The 14,817-nt window shown below is 43.9% G+C and overlaps 2 protein-coding genes across 2 annotated transcripts; both read left to right on the forward strand.

Annotated features, from left to right (window-relative positions):
* Positions 1-3,634: 3,634 nt before the first annotated feature.
* Positions 3,635-9,472, forward strand: BCL10 (BCL10 immune signaling adaptor). Its single transcript, XM_058843228.1, has 3 exons — positions 3,635-3,764; positions 5,815-6,103; positions 7,150-9,472. The coding sequence occupies exons 1-3, from the start codon at positions 3,681-3,683 to the stop codon at positions 7,515-7,517; spliced, it is 741 nt and encodes a 246-aa protein (XP_058699211.1). The 5' UTR covers positions 3,635-3,680; the 3' UTR covers positions 7,518-9,472.
* A 1,258-nt stretch (positions 9,473-10,730) lies between these two features.
* On the forward strand, positions 10,731-13,680 carry C7H1orf52 (chromosome 7 C1orf52 homolog). Its single transcript, XM_058843230.1, has 3 exons — positions 10,731-11,063; positions 11,153-11,360; positions 12,518-13,680. The coding sequence occupies exons 1-3, from the start codon at positions 10,806-10,808 to the stop codon at positions 12,604-12,606; spliced, it is 555 nt and encodes a 184-aa protein (XP_058699213.1). The 5' UTR covers positions 10,731-10,805; the 3' UTR covers positions 12,607-13,680.
* Positions 13,681-14,817: the final 1,137 nt, after the last annotated feature.

Here is a 14,817-nt window from a genome sequence, read left to right on the forward strand (position 1 = left end):
CCCTGTGTAGTTTGTGCTTCTTGTTTTGGAACTGAAAGTATATGTACTTAATATTGTTTCATGCTGTCTTTTTATTTCCAAGCTTATTACATACCTAGAAGTAAAGCCAATTATAGACTCTAGCACTGAAACCTTTAATTCTGTTAGGGGAAATCTTGAGTCCTTAAAAACAAATTATAATTTCAGACTCTACATCTAAGAATAATGTGTAGAGAGGAGATACTGCCTGTGAGTGGTCATGATTAATTTTATTGCTGCCCAAGGTAACAAAACAGATGTTAACATAGTACAGTATGTTTCTCTGTAGTGCCTGAATTTAAATTTACTGTAACTTTCAAAAGGTGAAACTACAAAGGTTTATGGCATTCCCGTTATGGTAAAATCATTCACAAAGCTCTTGTGTCTTTTCTCCCCACAATCTCAGGAGAGGTGACTGCACTCCAGACATTGCTTTGGGGCAACATGACAGATAACTGCATGTTTTATGTCTAAATCCTTCCTGGTGTGTGCTACAAATAGTGCACGTGGGGCTACTCTCTGCTTGCACCCTTGGGCTCTAATGCCAGCAGGTTGCAATATCAGGATTCAGGAGCTGGGGAGACAGTGCAGTTATTCCAGACTCCATGCACGTGTGTGTGAGGGCTTGTGGGCCATCAGTGCCATCTCCTGGCAGTCCAGGAGTCAGTTGTTCCAAGTTCTTTCAGCTTTTTAAGAAACCCAAGATAATTTAACAGATAGGAATTCATTAATAAACTGTGGGAAAATAATTAGATGACTTTCAAACTGTATTTTGCTAGTATAATAGGACTTTAAAACCAAAAATCTATTATTCTCCTTGCCAGAGAAGTAGGGACAAAGGATCTAAATACAGCCTTTATACTGATTTTACAACACCGGCTAAAAGTTGGATTTTTATACTAATGTATTTAATTCAGTGCTTGCCTAATGTGAATACATTTGGTGTGATGGAATTTATATTTTAAACTACTTCATTTACATGGTACCCATGTCTACAGGAAAGAGTTGGTACCAATTTACTTGAATTTGTTTCTAAATGGTAATGATTAAAAATTAGAGAATATAGACAAGCCACACCCACTTGCCACATTAAGAAGTTTCTCATAGACTATCAAACCTGAAAAAAACAAAGTCATGGTAATTTAACAAGGAGTGTTCTGTGCAAAACTTGGCTGTAGGATATTACTTCATCAAGTAGAGACTTTACAGCTGTATGTACAGATTCAGTCACCACTCTAAGTACATACTGCTTGAAAAACATTGGTCTCCATCTCTTGCATCATAAAGCCCAGACATTCTGATGCTGTCAACAACTGCACCCCCAAAAATTCATTACCTGTAGGTTTATTGCTGTGGCTTAGTAGCTGAAACATGCCATTGATTTCTGCTGGTATCTGTTGAGTTTGGAAAGGGCCCTCAATCTGTAGCTAAACCAAACTCCTTCCCTTCTCTCTGCCTAGCAGCTTTCCTTCTCCTCCTCCCTAAGGAACTGTGGTGTAGAGTCCCACAGCTCTCACAGAGGCTGGACTGTCCTGCCAGCTCCAGAAGGGGCTTGTCCTGAGGACCCAGATCCCTGAGCAAGGATCAGGAGGAGAATGGGATGGGAGCACATGAAACTTCCAGGGAGAGGCCCCTGCTCAGCAGTAAGGACCTGCTGCCTGGAGAGGGCTTGATCAATGAGGGCAAAAGGGGGAAAAAACCTGGAGCAGGTCACAGCTCTGAAAAGCTGACTGACCTCCTGGAAACTAAGAGTGTTACAACATTTTCTTTACCTTCACAGGGAATTTTGTAAAAACCTCTGGCTTGTAAGCAGTTTTCAAATTTTATTTAGGAAATTTACTCTATAAATTTGATAGATGGACATTACATATGTACATACTCATAAAACAATGCAATGTCCAAAATCTTCCCAGATGCCTTGAAGGAAATGATGCCCAACTCACTCTACACTGAGGCTCACTTCTGAGTATCAAGTGGCTGTTACTCTCCTGAAATGAGTTTCATGCAGAGAGTAGCCTTCTTCCTGCTGCCTGGACCATTAAATCCTGGTAGGGTGTTTTGGCATTAAGTCTGCTAAAACAGATTCTGTTCTTGTATTCTCTAACCACATGCTCTCTTCCTGACTGCTGAAGTTAAATCATTCCAGTTTGTCTCCTACACGGCTCAGGAATCAGGAGCCTAACCCTCCAGACATCACATGGCTTTGAACTGCACCTCTTGCTGAGCAAGGTTATTAACAAATATTCTAAATCCAGAATGCATGACAGATGTTTTTATCAGCAGTGTTGTATGGAGCCAGCAAAGTCCACAATATAATTCACCTTGAAGAGGAAGAGCTGAAAGGCATGTGATTTAATAAACAAGGGTGGGAGTCAGGGGCTGGGAAGATGCCTGGCTCTGTTTCAGAAGTGCCACAATCAGTTCTCTGGGAAGCATCAGAGAAGCTGAAAGTTTTCCATGTATTTTGGAGGCATAGCACAGATTAGGGAGAATCAACATAGGCACTTGAACTTGAAAAAAAATGGTCTGCCCTGCAGCCCTCTGAGCAAGAAAATGGAAGATAAATAGTTTACTTTGCAGAGATACACAGCTTTGAGAAATTCAAATGCACTACAGCAAAGAAAGGCTTCTTGAGGGCGGAATAACACAAAGGAGGTCCTGGGCTTTGAGCAAAGGTGTGACCCCAAATGAGCAGCAATCAGGGCTGTGTGGATGGGTCTGAAAGAGCTTTCACTGAGCAGAGGTGACCTCTGCAGTGGGGCAGGGAACTGGCTGGGTGTCCCCTGACAACCAGTTTGGGGATTGGCCCTTATTTTAACACCCAGCTCTGCAGAAATCACCCCTGTCACCAGGTGCCTAGTCCTTTATCGTTCAAGTGTTCTGGGCAGGATCTTCGTGTTTATTTTAAAGCTGGGACTGCTAGCACTGTAAAATAGGTATTGTCACATTTAGTATTTTAAGTACTATTGCATTAACAAAGCATGTCAAGCAAAAACTTTACAAAACTGTAAAGCTACCATAAAACCGGCCGGTTTTCCTTACTGGCAGCAAATCTTAATGTTGATCTCTTCTACTTTATGTTCGTGTTTATCTGCTGAAACGAAAGTTTTTAGGAGTGCATGAACAGCCCGAGTTCCCCCCGCGTCAGCTGCAAGAAGGAACAGGGATTACTGCAGTTCCAGGTGCTCCCTTTCCCCGGGGAGGCGGCTCCCCCTGCTGCTGCCTTGGGGCACAGCCCCGTGCAGCGGAGGGGCTGCAACTCCGCCGGTTCCCAAACGCTGCGGGCCCCCCGCGCTGCCCCGCACCCTAAAGCCGCTGGCCCGACACGCCGGGAGCTGCGGACCCCGACACCGCTTCCACGCTCAATCCCCTTAGCAGAGGGGCTGCCGGAGAGCAGAACCCCCGGTGAGCGGAACCCCCGCCCCGCACTCAGCGCTCCCGCAGCGGCCGAGCCCCGCCTGGCCCAGCCCGTGCGGCCCCAGCGGCCTCAAGCGCCCCGGGGCGGGGCGGAGCGCCCGTCCTGAGCGCCCATTGGCGGAGCGGGCTGGGGGCGGAGCGTAGCTCAGACCATGAGCGCCCATTGGCTGAGGCGGCGGGGGCGGAGCCCGGGCGGAAGCGCCGCCCCGCGCGGGTTTCCCCTGCGGTGCCGCGGGGGTTCCGCCATGGAGGGCCCGGGGTCGTGGTCGAGCTCGGGGGGCGTGGGGCGGCCGCTGACGGAGGATGAGATGGCGGAGGTGAAGAAGGATGTAAGTGGCGGGCGGGGCCGGGGGCTGAGTGCCCGGCCCGGGCGCGGAGCGGCGAGTTGGGCCCGTGCGCGGGAGGGGGAGCGGAAGCGCTGTGGGAGCGGGCGGGAGGACGGCACCGGCCCGGCGGCGCCTCCAGGAAGGCGGCGGGGAATTTCGGGCACGGCTGTGCCCTCCGGGGTCCCGCCGGTGTGAGGCTGATCATGACTCGCGAGCACTTGTCCCGGGGCCCGGTGCTCGGGCCGAGTCCCGGCCGGGCTGTGCTGCTGGCAGCCGCTCGCCCGGCGAGGGCTGCGGTCCAAGGGCAGAGCTGCGAAGGCTCGGCTCTCCCGCTGAGGCGCCGCGATGAGGCGCAGGAGGCATTCGGGACGAGTAACGTGGTACCCAGAGCTTGGCTGAAATTGTGTGTGGTGCCAATAAAGTTCTTTCTTAGAAAGCGTGGACTTATTCGTTAAGTGTACTTAGATATTTTTTTTTATTGAGGCTTATTGTTCTATATTTTCCTGGGTTTTCCCCTATACTTACTCACTGATGTCTGGAATCTGAGGGAAGACTTCATCCTGATTCATTCTGGATTAATTTATCTCATGTGAGACTGGGAAGCAGTATGCTAACCAACCTCAACAAGTGGTTGCTTGTTTAAAAAAAAAAAAAAGTAAAATCACAGTTTATTGTTTATTTATTGCCTATCCATGGTTCTGTTTGTAACTTACAGTGTCTTATGTTTGACTCATTGGGGGTTTTTTATGTTCTTTTAAAGTACAGTGAAGACTCCTTCAAGTTGTTTTTTGTTTCTTTCTAGCTTTATGCTTATGTGATTTCCTTTAAATGCTTTGTCATAGTTCTATGAGAGGTGCTTTTCAAGCTAGTACTCGTTTCTGTGGAATGACAGGCTAATACTGCAATAGGTGGCATTGGGTAGTTACACCAAAAAAGTGTAAAAACTACTTGAGTCAGACAATACAGGTATAACATGACAAATATGTTAGTTGGGTCAGTGACTGAACCCAAGGCTGCCTCTCATAGAAGTGCAGGATTGGCACTTCAGCCCTTAATCTTAGAGGTTCTCCCATAGAGGAGAAAGGATGGAAACCTTAGGTAGAAACAACATTCATTTTACCATCAAAATGCAGTCCTATAAATCTGACTTTAGGGCTTATGCACTCAGATTTTAAATGCTGTGGCTGCACAATCCAACGTGCTGGTTCAGTGTAAATTCACTCGGCTCTCTGAGCTGATCAGGTACCTTTGATGGGATCTCTGCAAGCCAGGGTGCTGTGTGTGATAGGGGAGAGCACACCTCAGGAAGCTAAAACTGGCAAGGACATCTTGGTCTGGGCAAGCTTGTCTTGAGGAGGAGTTATAAAGGTTGGAGTCTTGCAGCTAAGACGCATGAGGGTGAGCCGTGTAAAATCACTCATACAATAGGGTAGGGTTGCGAAAGACAAAACACAGCCACTAATGTTGAGAGTATTTACATTTATGGATGAAAGTGCATCTTTATTTGTGTATTTTGGATGTCAGTAATTTGTTTAACTTGTCAATGGTGGGGTTTATTTACAAACCCTTTGAACTGTGAGTACATACATACTGTTGCTCTGAGACTGCTTTTGCTCAATGTACAGAAAACATCAGTAACTGCAGTATTTTGGAGTTGTGCCTCAAGGATACAATCAGTATGGAAATTTGGCAATCAGTGAAAATAGGTGTATCTGTAGACAAAGTGAGCAGGTGCTGTTTGATATAATTTCATTTTTACTTGACTGTTTTGAAATGTGCTAACCTCAGACCTTATGTAATCACATTTTCTATAAGTAGTCACCTTATTTCTTAACAAGCATTGGAACTCCTGAGTTCAGTCGAAGAGTTAAGAAAGCAATAATTAGTTTTTAAAATTTTTTTTTGCACTGAGAAAAATCTCAACTAGGTAACACAACGGCAGCCTTAAAAATGAATTTGTTAACCTGTATCAAAATCACATGGATTCCAAGGACAGGCTTCTGAATATGTTGAAATGAAATGTTGGCTAATACTAGTTTGTTTTATTTTTCAGGCTTTAGAAAGGATGCGTCCTTACTTGTGTGACAAAATCATAGCTGAGAGACACTTTGATTACCTACGTTCTAAGAAAATACTCACTAGGGAGGACACAGAAGAAATTTCTGCTCGATCTTCCAGTAGAAAAAAAACTGGGAAGTTACTGGATTACTTAGCAGAAAATCCGAAAGGACTAGATACTTTGATTGAATCTATCAGACGAGAAAGAACACAAAACTTCCTGTTACAAAAGATAACTGATGTAGTGTTGAAAGTCAAAAATGAAAAGCTTGAAGCTCTTAAAGGTAACAATTTTTTAATGATGTTTGTAAGACATAAGTTTTATTTTGAGGGTATGCAAAATTAAAATTCAAAACTAAAGTCTTCCTCTGGTATTTGGAACATGTTTGGAAATATCACCAGTTTGTGTTTAAGAACATGGATGTATCCTAGTGCATGTATTCTGGCTTTTTACTGTCTGAACACATCCATCCTAAATAACAAGTTGCAAAAAAAACTCTATTGTGTTGCTATGATGGATAAATCTGTCTTCACATTTCATTTTTGCTTTTCAAAAGTAGGTGGTTATCTTCCATCTTGCATTTCTCTTGAAGCTATTTGCTGCAGTGGCAGGATGCTCTGGTTTAGTTAAACTGTGTGCCTCAGCAGAAGATGTGCTAGCAAATGCAGCTTGAGGGAAGTTCCCCTGTATGCCTTCAATGCCACAGCTTAAAAGGAGACACTGTAAATACATGTGTGTGTTTTTTCATACAGGCTTAGAGGTTTTGTTGACACCCAAACCTCGAAGTGACTATGTGTGATTATATTTTAAGGCAGAGGAAGAAATTATAGGCTTTCTACACCAAAAGTGTTACTTCCCCTTCCACGCTCATCAAAAGGCAAATAAAGAAGGAAGAAGTATGTTTTAACCATAGAGATGAAGGGCCTGAGGTTTTCTCTGGCTTCAGGTAAAATAGCCTTCATATGCTGTCCACTTTGGAGCAGAATCATCAAGTGAAGCTCTTAAAAGTTTGAAGAATACAGTGAGAAAAATAAAAAAAAAAGTTGGGCCAAAGGGCTAAAGTGACTTTCTAAAATGAACTTTAAGTTACGGTGCATCTTTGTCAAGTACTATCTGGTACTGAGTACAGAGAAACCATTCACATCAGCCTAGATAACCTACATGTTTGTTCTTTAGTTTGTCAGGAATTCTGGATGTCACAGGTGAGATGAAGGGTTACTCTGTTAAAAATACAGACAATTGATCTTTGACAGTCTTGCTGATATTAAACCAGAGTTTTAAGACATGCCCATATTGTAACTAAATCCAGTGTCTGTTTTGTTGTCTTAGGTCTAAGCTGCAGCACCTGTATGACTTCACTGTATGGAGGAACAAATAATCTTTCTAGATCATTTTCTGATGAATCAAATTTTTTTGATAAAACAAAAGACAAGGAATCTACCCAGATACATCACCCAGAAGAAGATTATAGCACCGCTGCATTTGTGTCTGCTGTCTCTCTTCATTCAATGAATTTACCAATTGCAGAGATGGGAAATTCACAGTACAGTGTTTTCTCAGCCACCCTCCCAGGGCCTGGAGACCCTGGTGCACCCCCACTGCCCCCAGAGCTCGAGTCAGACCAGCAAGAGCCCTGTACTAGTTCAAGTGACAATTGCTTTTTGCCTTTAAGGTCACGTTCTGTTCAACCACAATGAACACAGTGACTTTCATCTGTTCATCTGAATGGTACTGAAACTTTGTGTGATGTCTCATAAAGTCTAAAAAATGTTTTCAAACTGTTAGAAAAATTAGAGGAAATAATCTATGCAATTTCTGTTTTAATTTTGTAATTGTATGATGCTGGATGGAGCTGCTTGACTTTTGTTTGTTTTGTTCTTTAGGAAGCTTTTTTCAAAATATTGTGGCGTTACACCAGCAAATGTTTGATTTTTAAACCAATGTGTATAAGATTTCACATTCAGTTGTAGATAGTTTAGCTGGAATGATAGAACAAATGGTTTTTTTCTTTCTACAGAAACTAACAAATCAACTTTTCTTAATGTTTCTGTGATGGCGAACTGGGAAAGACGGTTAAGAAAAGTATGGGAAAAAAATTTGAACTAAAAGCTTAAGCTTACTTACCAAAGAGCTTAAACTCATTTAAGTTAAATGTTTCTCACTGGGATAAATTCTGCTCTCCATGTATATGTGTGCTGCTCCATTTGCAAAAAACCTCACAAATCTGGCTAAATCCATGCTTATTAGCAAGGAGTCTTTTCCTTGTGTGAACTTTGTCCTACTGATAAATCAAAAGGCATCAGGTATCGCAAATACACTTCTGCAGGCCTTGGCATATTCTTCTTGTATATTAGTTAAAGATTCCTGATTTGAGATGCACTTTAAATATAAATTCTCTTTAGTACTGGAAAAGGAATGTAGACTGCTCTAGTGGCATCATGAGGGCTGTAAGAAAACATTATTGTAGGATGCTATTAAGGAACAAAGCTTGTATGCTTTGTCCCCCTCGGGAAGTGGAGGAGAAGTTGTATGACAAGAAAGTATCCCTACCTGAAGAACTCTTGGAAACAGAGCACTTCAGATACCTCCTCTTCAAAGCAGACAGACAGGTTTACATTTCAAGTTGTTTAGAGTCAAATGCATTTTAAACTGTTTCAACATGGGAAGGTTCTCATTTCTTGCCACGATGTAACATCCTGTATTCCTCTCATACTCGAATTGTAGCCTACCTTTTGTGCAGGTGCCTATTATCATTTTAAAATGACCTGGTGGATTCTTAATTTGACATGTGTACAGTTGTGTTCTGCAGTAGTACACTCCAAAGTGATGGGATGTTTTCAGTATATCAAAGGGTGGGTTTGTATTTAAGGCCCTAGATTATTTTGGCTCTCACACTGTGTATAGCCATGTAATGCCGTTCCAATGCACACACGGGTAATATTACTAAACTGTTCTCCTCTTGTGGAGACAGGCCACCTGCAGGACCTCAGTATAGTCTCTGTAAGTTGTTTTTCATTATTATTCTGGTTTTTGAAGTAGATAAAAATAAAATGAAATGTTCAACTACACTCCATCCTGAGTATATGAACATCTTATATGTGAGAAAGATGTGTTTGTAAAAATCTTTGTTTTTCTTCTGTACATCTAGAATCATAGACTGTCCAGACAGTGAAAATGTTTTTCAGTGAAACTGCTTCAATTAGATGGCACTCTGGAAATAAAGTGCCTAAATATGCAAGCCAAACTTTTCTCTTTAACATGAGATTAAGGATAGGATGAACTCCCTGTCTTCCATTAACTTGATTTGTAGCTGCACATACTTGGGACATCTAAAAAGTCATTTGTGTAAATGCCCACTGTAACCACATGAAGAGCTGTGCTTAGGCTGGAGTCCCTTCCTGGGTTCTTGTAAAGAGAAGAGAGTGAGCAGGGTTGGCTTTAACAGAGAAAATGCATCAGCTCGGGGTGGAGGCTGCCTCGCCACTCCCCATCCTGCCTGTGGTGTGCGGCCTGCAGGGAGCCAGCTCTGCAGGGACCACTCCCAATGAACCTGAGACCTCAAATGAATGTATTATCATGCCAATTGTTTATAATGTGCATTTTTAAAACTTATTTTTATCACAACTTTTGGAATAAATTCTTTTGTATAATTGCCTGCTTTTCTGCCTGCTTCTCATTTTTAAGATGTACAGGTTGCAAGAGCAGTTCATGCCGTTACCTTGATGTGTGGTTTTGGTTTTGTGTGCAGGAGGCTTTTGTTCTCCTTGTCTTTTTAGAGAGGTTTGTCTTTGGTGGAAAGACTGACTTCATGTGAACTGCCTGTGCCCGTAGGGCTGCACCAAGAGCAGTCTGTAAGGAAAACATGCATGTGAAATCAAGAGCTCTGCTGCTTAAGTAGTTTCTGCAGTTCGTGACTACTATTACTAACCTGATTCTTGCTTTTTTTTCAAATGACTCTATTACTCAGCTTCCTACGGATGTGAGAAGAGTGTGTCTTGATTTCATTCTTAAATTAAGATTTTTATTTTTATTAATAGCAGGGGAGAAACAAAAACTTTGAGTGCTGAGAAGCATGACTCAAGAATTTGCAAATGTGGCAGGCACTGTGGTGTCTCACTTCAGTGCATGTTTTCATTGTACTTTGTGTCTAGGGCTTACTTCAAAATAATGATCATGGTATTGATTATGGAGGTCAGCTGGATATGGTTTATTATCTTTACAAGTATGGGAAGTGATCATAGTAAAACCAAAACACCTTCCTCAGATATTTTCCTGCTTCTGGTAGTATAAGTAATCTGAATATAGAACCATAAAATATGCTGAGTTGGAAGGGGCTCATGAAGACCCCCGAGTCCAGTTCCCAGCCCTGCACAGGGCATCCCCTAGAGTCACACCCTGTGCCTGAGAGCACTGTCCAGACACTTCCTGAACCTGTCAGGCTGGTGCTGTGATGCCCTGGGGAGCTGTTCCGGTGCCCAGCCACCCTCTGGGTGAAAAAGCTTCTCCTGATATCCAACCCAAACCTCCCCTGCCTCAGCTTCACTCCGTATGAACAGCACCAGTACTTTAACTGATGCAGTAATGTACGTAGGAGTCAATCACAAGGGAGGTCTAGTACTTTGTCCAACAAATTTGAAAAATCTGTTTTGGTAAGGATATCATCACCTTCTGGACGGGTGAATGGCCTGTGCTGTGTCTGCCCTAGGTGAGCCGGTGATGAGACATTAGGGAAAACGTGTTTTCCCTCCACGTAGGCCCGCAGGTGTGAAAAGGCAGAAATGAAGGTTGGCTGGGTTTCGTGTCTGCTGCTCGGTGTCTGGTCACTGGAAGGGAAGCGCCCCGGCAGGAGCCCGCCCGCCCCGGCGGCGCCGCCTCCGCGGCTGCCCCGGCTCCCTCCGCCAGGGCCGCTGGGCCCGGAGCAGCCGCGGCCCGGAACCCTCGGCGCGGGCGCGGTTTCCGCGGGCGGTGCGAGGCGCGGCCCCGCCATGGCGGCGGAGGGGGAGGACCCGCTGGGCTATTTCGCGGCCTACGGCAGCTCCAGCTCCGACTCGGAGCCCGAAGAGCCCCAGCCCGACGAGCGCCCGCCGGGAGCCGGCGCGGCCTCCGGGGGCAGCCCGGGGCGGCCGCGGCTGCCGCCGCCCGACGAGCTCTTCCGTCGGGTGTCGCAGCCGCCCGCCTTCCTCTACAACCCTCTCAACAAGGAGATCGACTGGGAGAGCCGCGTCCTGCGGGCGCCGGAGGAGGTGCGTGGGGCGCGGGGTGAACCGAGGCGGCGCCGGGCCGCCCCGAGCCGGCCGGGCCGCTGTGACGGGCGCTCTGCTCTCTCCCGCAGCCCCCCAGGGAGTTCAAGGTGTGGAGGAGCAACGCCGTGCCCCCGCCGGAGACCTACAGCCCGCCCGAGAAGCCGCCGCCGCCGGCTCCGGCCCTCGACATGGCCATAAAGTGGTCCAACATCTACGAGGACAATGGCGACGACGCGCCCCGCCAGGCCGGCAGAGCCAAGTTCCTGCCGGACGAGGAGCAGGAGCTCCTGGAGTCGGGTGAGGCCCTGGCTTCAGGCGGCCGTGCCTCGCACGGGCTGGGCGGGCGGGTTCCCTGCGCGCTCGGCCGGAGCCTCCCTGCGCCCGGAGGAAGCTCTGCTGGCTTCTCCTGCATCCACCGCTGCCCGAGGGCGGAGCGCTCTGCCTGCAGGGACGGGTGGACTGCGGTGCCGGACTTTCGGCTTTCCTGGACTCAACGCAGACCCTCGAGCAGTCTCTCTGCTCCTCTCCCTCACTGTCATTAGCAGGGAAGCATTAGAGTCTGTAGCACTATAAAACCAACAGGTTCAGTCATGGTGCTACTGAAACAGAAGGTGGTGTGAGAGCTTCAGGTGCTGCTGTGTTGACCTTAGTTGTAGATGTAGTTCAGTTTTTTTTATAACGTTTGCAAAACTTGGGGTCCAAAAGATGAATCAAATAGGATGTCCATGTGACAGATTGCTGAAGAAAATATTCGCTATCCTCTTCACTTTCAATGATGGTACAAGCTGCAATGGTAATTTAGGAAGTAAAGAAATATTTGATGGGTAGGAGGAATTTTTTTTTAATTGCTGGAGAAAGAGAATAGCCAGCAACAATCGAGAACAGAACCAGAAGAAATTCTGGGCTTTCAGAATACACAATAATGTTTTCATTCATTGGTAAAGTTGTAAAAAAAGCTTTACCAAAAGAAGGATTTTTTTGCTGTTTTGCATGTTTTTTGGTTCTGGGTGTTCTTTCCCAGTAGCCGTTTTTATGTCTTGCTCCATGTGTTCTATATGTTTCCCCTGTCCATGCCTTTCTCTTAGCCTTCATGCAAAGGAAGAAGGTAAAAGGTTAATTGATCTTGACATTATTTCCTGCTTCAAAAATGTCATTTTCTAGCTTTTTCTGTTAGCTAGTCAAATACTAATTTTTTAGAACAGGTACTGTACAGTATCATAAAGCCTCTTTTTAGTTACCTGCAGTGGTTTGTGGTAGTAGTAAGTAACCCATTCCTGTTTTGTCCACTTACTGTCTGTCTGCATTACAAAAATGAGAATGTTGTCAGTTAATGCTACAGTGTCTTTTTTCCAGCCATCTCAGGTGTGGTTAAGTCAGTTGTTCTGAGATAGGATGGTGTTTAAGACAAAAACTTGTCTTTGCTGACTTTGATTAACTCTTTCTTTTATTTAAAGATGGTGAAAAAGATGATGAACCAGCTTCTGCTAAGAAACGTAAAGTAGAGTCTGGAGAGCAGGCGAAGAAGAAGAAGAAGAAGGTATAAGCAGGCATTTTGGATTTAGACATAAAGAGAATTTCAAGGAGCTCGGATTCCTCTGCTGGAATGGGAAACAAATACATGTTTACTGCATTTCTCCCTCGTATTGGGTAGGGAATTTTTTTTCCTGTAGTATGCTTGCCTTTTGGAAAGCACAAATTTAAACGGACGGTGTTGTGGTAGAACTTGTTTACTGAACAAAATTTAAACCTGTTTATTTGAAACAAGGATTTAGAAGAGAGATCCATTGCCATGGATACTTGTGCTTATGCAGGTTACAGGGCCTCACAATCTTTTGTTTATCAAGAAACCTGGTAACATGCGTTTTTCTGGACTGACTTTTCCATTGTGTCAAAACCTTTTATAAAGGAGTATGTACTAAAGATTTTTTAGGTACTAGTCTGTGATATGTTCACATAATGTTGTTTTTAAACATATGTATAAACTGCAGATAGTCACTGGAATAAAACTACATTTGAAAACATCTGTGGTATAAATATTGCATTGCATGCTTGGTGAACAGGAGCAATGACTTCTGTTTTATATGCCATTCACTGATGTGTGACTTAACAGATTCCTCAGGGCTTTTTTGTTTAAATAAATACACAACTACAAACTGAAAAAAAATGGACCTAAAAATGGAGTTTAATGTTTTATTTATTTATTTATTTCGATGTTACGGTATTTTCATCAGTGAAACATGAGACTAACTGATGGAGGGAAAATTGAAGCATGTAATGTATTCTTCCTGAAATAGAAAATAGTATCAAGATATTTATGTAGACAAAAATTGTGACAAAGCTGTGATAGAGTCTTTGCTGCCAAATTGTATTTATTTCAGTACAAATGGTAGTGTTCTCAAAGTGCTAGTCAGTATATGTTGCATTTGTGGTATGGTGCTGAATGGGTTTTTGGGTCTGTATATGACAAGGTACCAGCTTGTACTGGATTGAAGAAGAGATTGCTGTATATTTTCAGATAAAGATTCTGTGCCTTAGAAAATCTGCAGTGAGATTAGCACCTACTAATAGAGATTTATGTAATTAAATTGTAATGTAAAAATATATGTTTTCTATTTTCCTTCTGTCTTGGACTAGCTTTACTTTGGCAGAACAGATTCTGTAGACATATGTGCTAATATGATATTAATATTTTTTAAAGTGATTTTAAGAGATTTTTTTTAACCTCAATATATAGAAAAGCATATTTATTTTTATTGAATATATGAAGTTGTTAAGAAGTTACACAGTTCTAGACTTGGCAGTGTGATAATGCTGTCTCAAGATCCTTGTCTACCTGCAGACTCTGCAACTGCTTCTTGCCAGTTTCACAGGCTGTGGGGCCAAATCTGTGATATATTCCCCCTTTCTGTGCCATTAGTCCGGAAACAGCTCAGAAAATGGCACTTGACACAGGTGAGGGTTCCCTATGCCCACCTTTCCTAGCACAAACCCAGATACCAGACACTGTCCTAGCAAGCTCCAGGATGAGAGATCCTGTCATGGCAAAGCTTATGGAGTGCCAGCTCTAGGTAGGGTTTCTCAAAATACTCCATCTGCATTTTTGACTCTTACAGTAGTTCTGTTTGCTTGAAGGGTGTTACAGCTAAAGGTTAATGTCACTAGCTCTGGAAATAGGATGCATTCCCATGACTGCTGTGACCAAGGAGGGTTTTGTACATTTATTTTTCACTCTGCTATTCCACAGGGCAGCTCAGGAAGTTACCCTGCCAATTGCTCTTTTTGTTTTCAGACCATATGATATATGTAGTATCCACTTTTCTAGATCTTAACGCCGTCTGATACTCACTTTCCAAGGAGAAAAGCAGCGTGTCTAGCCTGGGAGAAGAACAATCAATTGTATTGTTTGCAGGTTAAGGGAATCTTCATGGTAAGCAGTGACTACAGCAGCTTCCCTTGTTCAGGAAAAATGGCACAAAAAAACTCTTCACCTTTTGCTGAAGTAAGACATATGAAACAAGGCTGTGAGAGCCTGTGTGAAGCTATCTTACTTGGGTAGGTTGGTTCTGTAAACACCAACTAAACTTAAACTGATAGCTGAGATATTCAGAAAATAGCTCTAACTATAGAACAGTTTATCCTGGATTGTCTCTTGAGGGAAGACCGTGACAGTGAGCAAACACCCCTGCTGACAAATGGGGAAGATTGCCTCTGAAAATTAGTGCTCTATTAACTAATCATTCTACTGTTTTTATGA

Source organism: Poecile atricapillus, chromosome 7 (genome assembly GCF_030490865.1).
Source record: "Poecile atricapillus isolate bPoeAtr1 chromosome 7, bPoeAtr1.hap1, whole genome shotgun sequence".
NCBI lineage: Eukaryota > Metazoa > Chordata > Aves > Passeriformes > Paridae > Poecile > Poecile atricapillus.

What these genes read in the sequence shown, in the direction of transcription:
- BCL10 (XM_058843228.1), top strand. Translation starts at nt 3,681, where the DNA reads ATGGAGGGCCCGGGGTCGTGGTCGAGCTCGGGGGGCGTGGGGCGGCCG. An exon ending in TGGCGGAGGTGAAGAAGGAT is followed by an intron (nt 3,765 to 5,814) that starts GTAAGTGGCGGG and finishes TTTATTTTTCAG; the next exon opens with GCTTTAGAAAGGATGCGTCC. An exon ending in AAAGCTTGAAGCTCTTAAAG is followed by an intron (nt 6,104 to 7,149) that starts GTAACAATTTTT and finishes TTGTTGTCTTAG; the next exon opens with GTCTAAGCTGCAGCACCTGT.
- C7H1orf52 (XM_058843230.1), top strand. Translation starts at nt 10,806, where the DNA reads ATGGCGGCGGAGGGGGAGGACCCGCTGGGCTATTTCGCGGCCTACGGC. An exon ending in TCCTGCGGGCGCCGGAGGAG is followed by an intron (nt 11,064 to 11,152) that starts GTGCGTGGGGCG and finishes TCTCTCCCGCAG; the next exon opens with CCCCCCAGGGAGTTCAAGGT. An exon ending in GCAGGAGCTCCTGGAGTCGG is followed by an intron (nt 11,361 to 12,517) that starts GTGAGGCCCTGG and finishes TTTTATTTAAAG; the next exon opens with ATGGTGAAAAAGATGATGAA.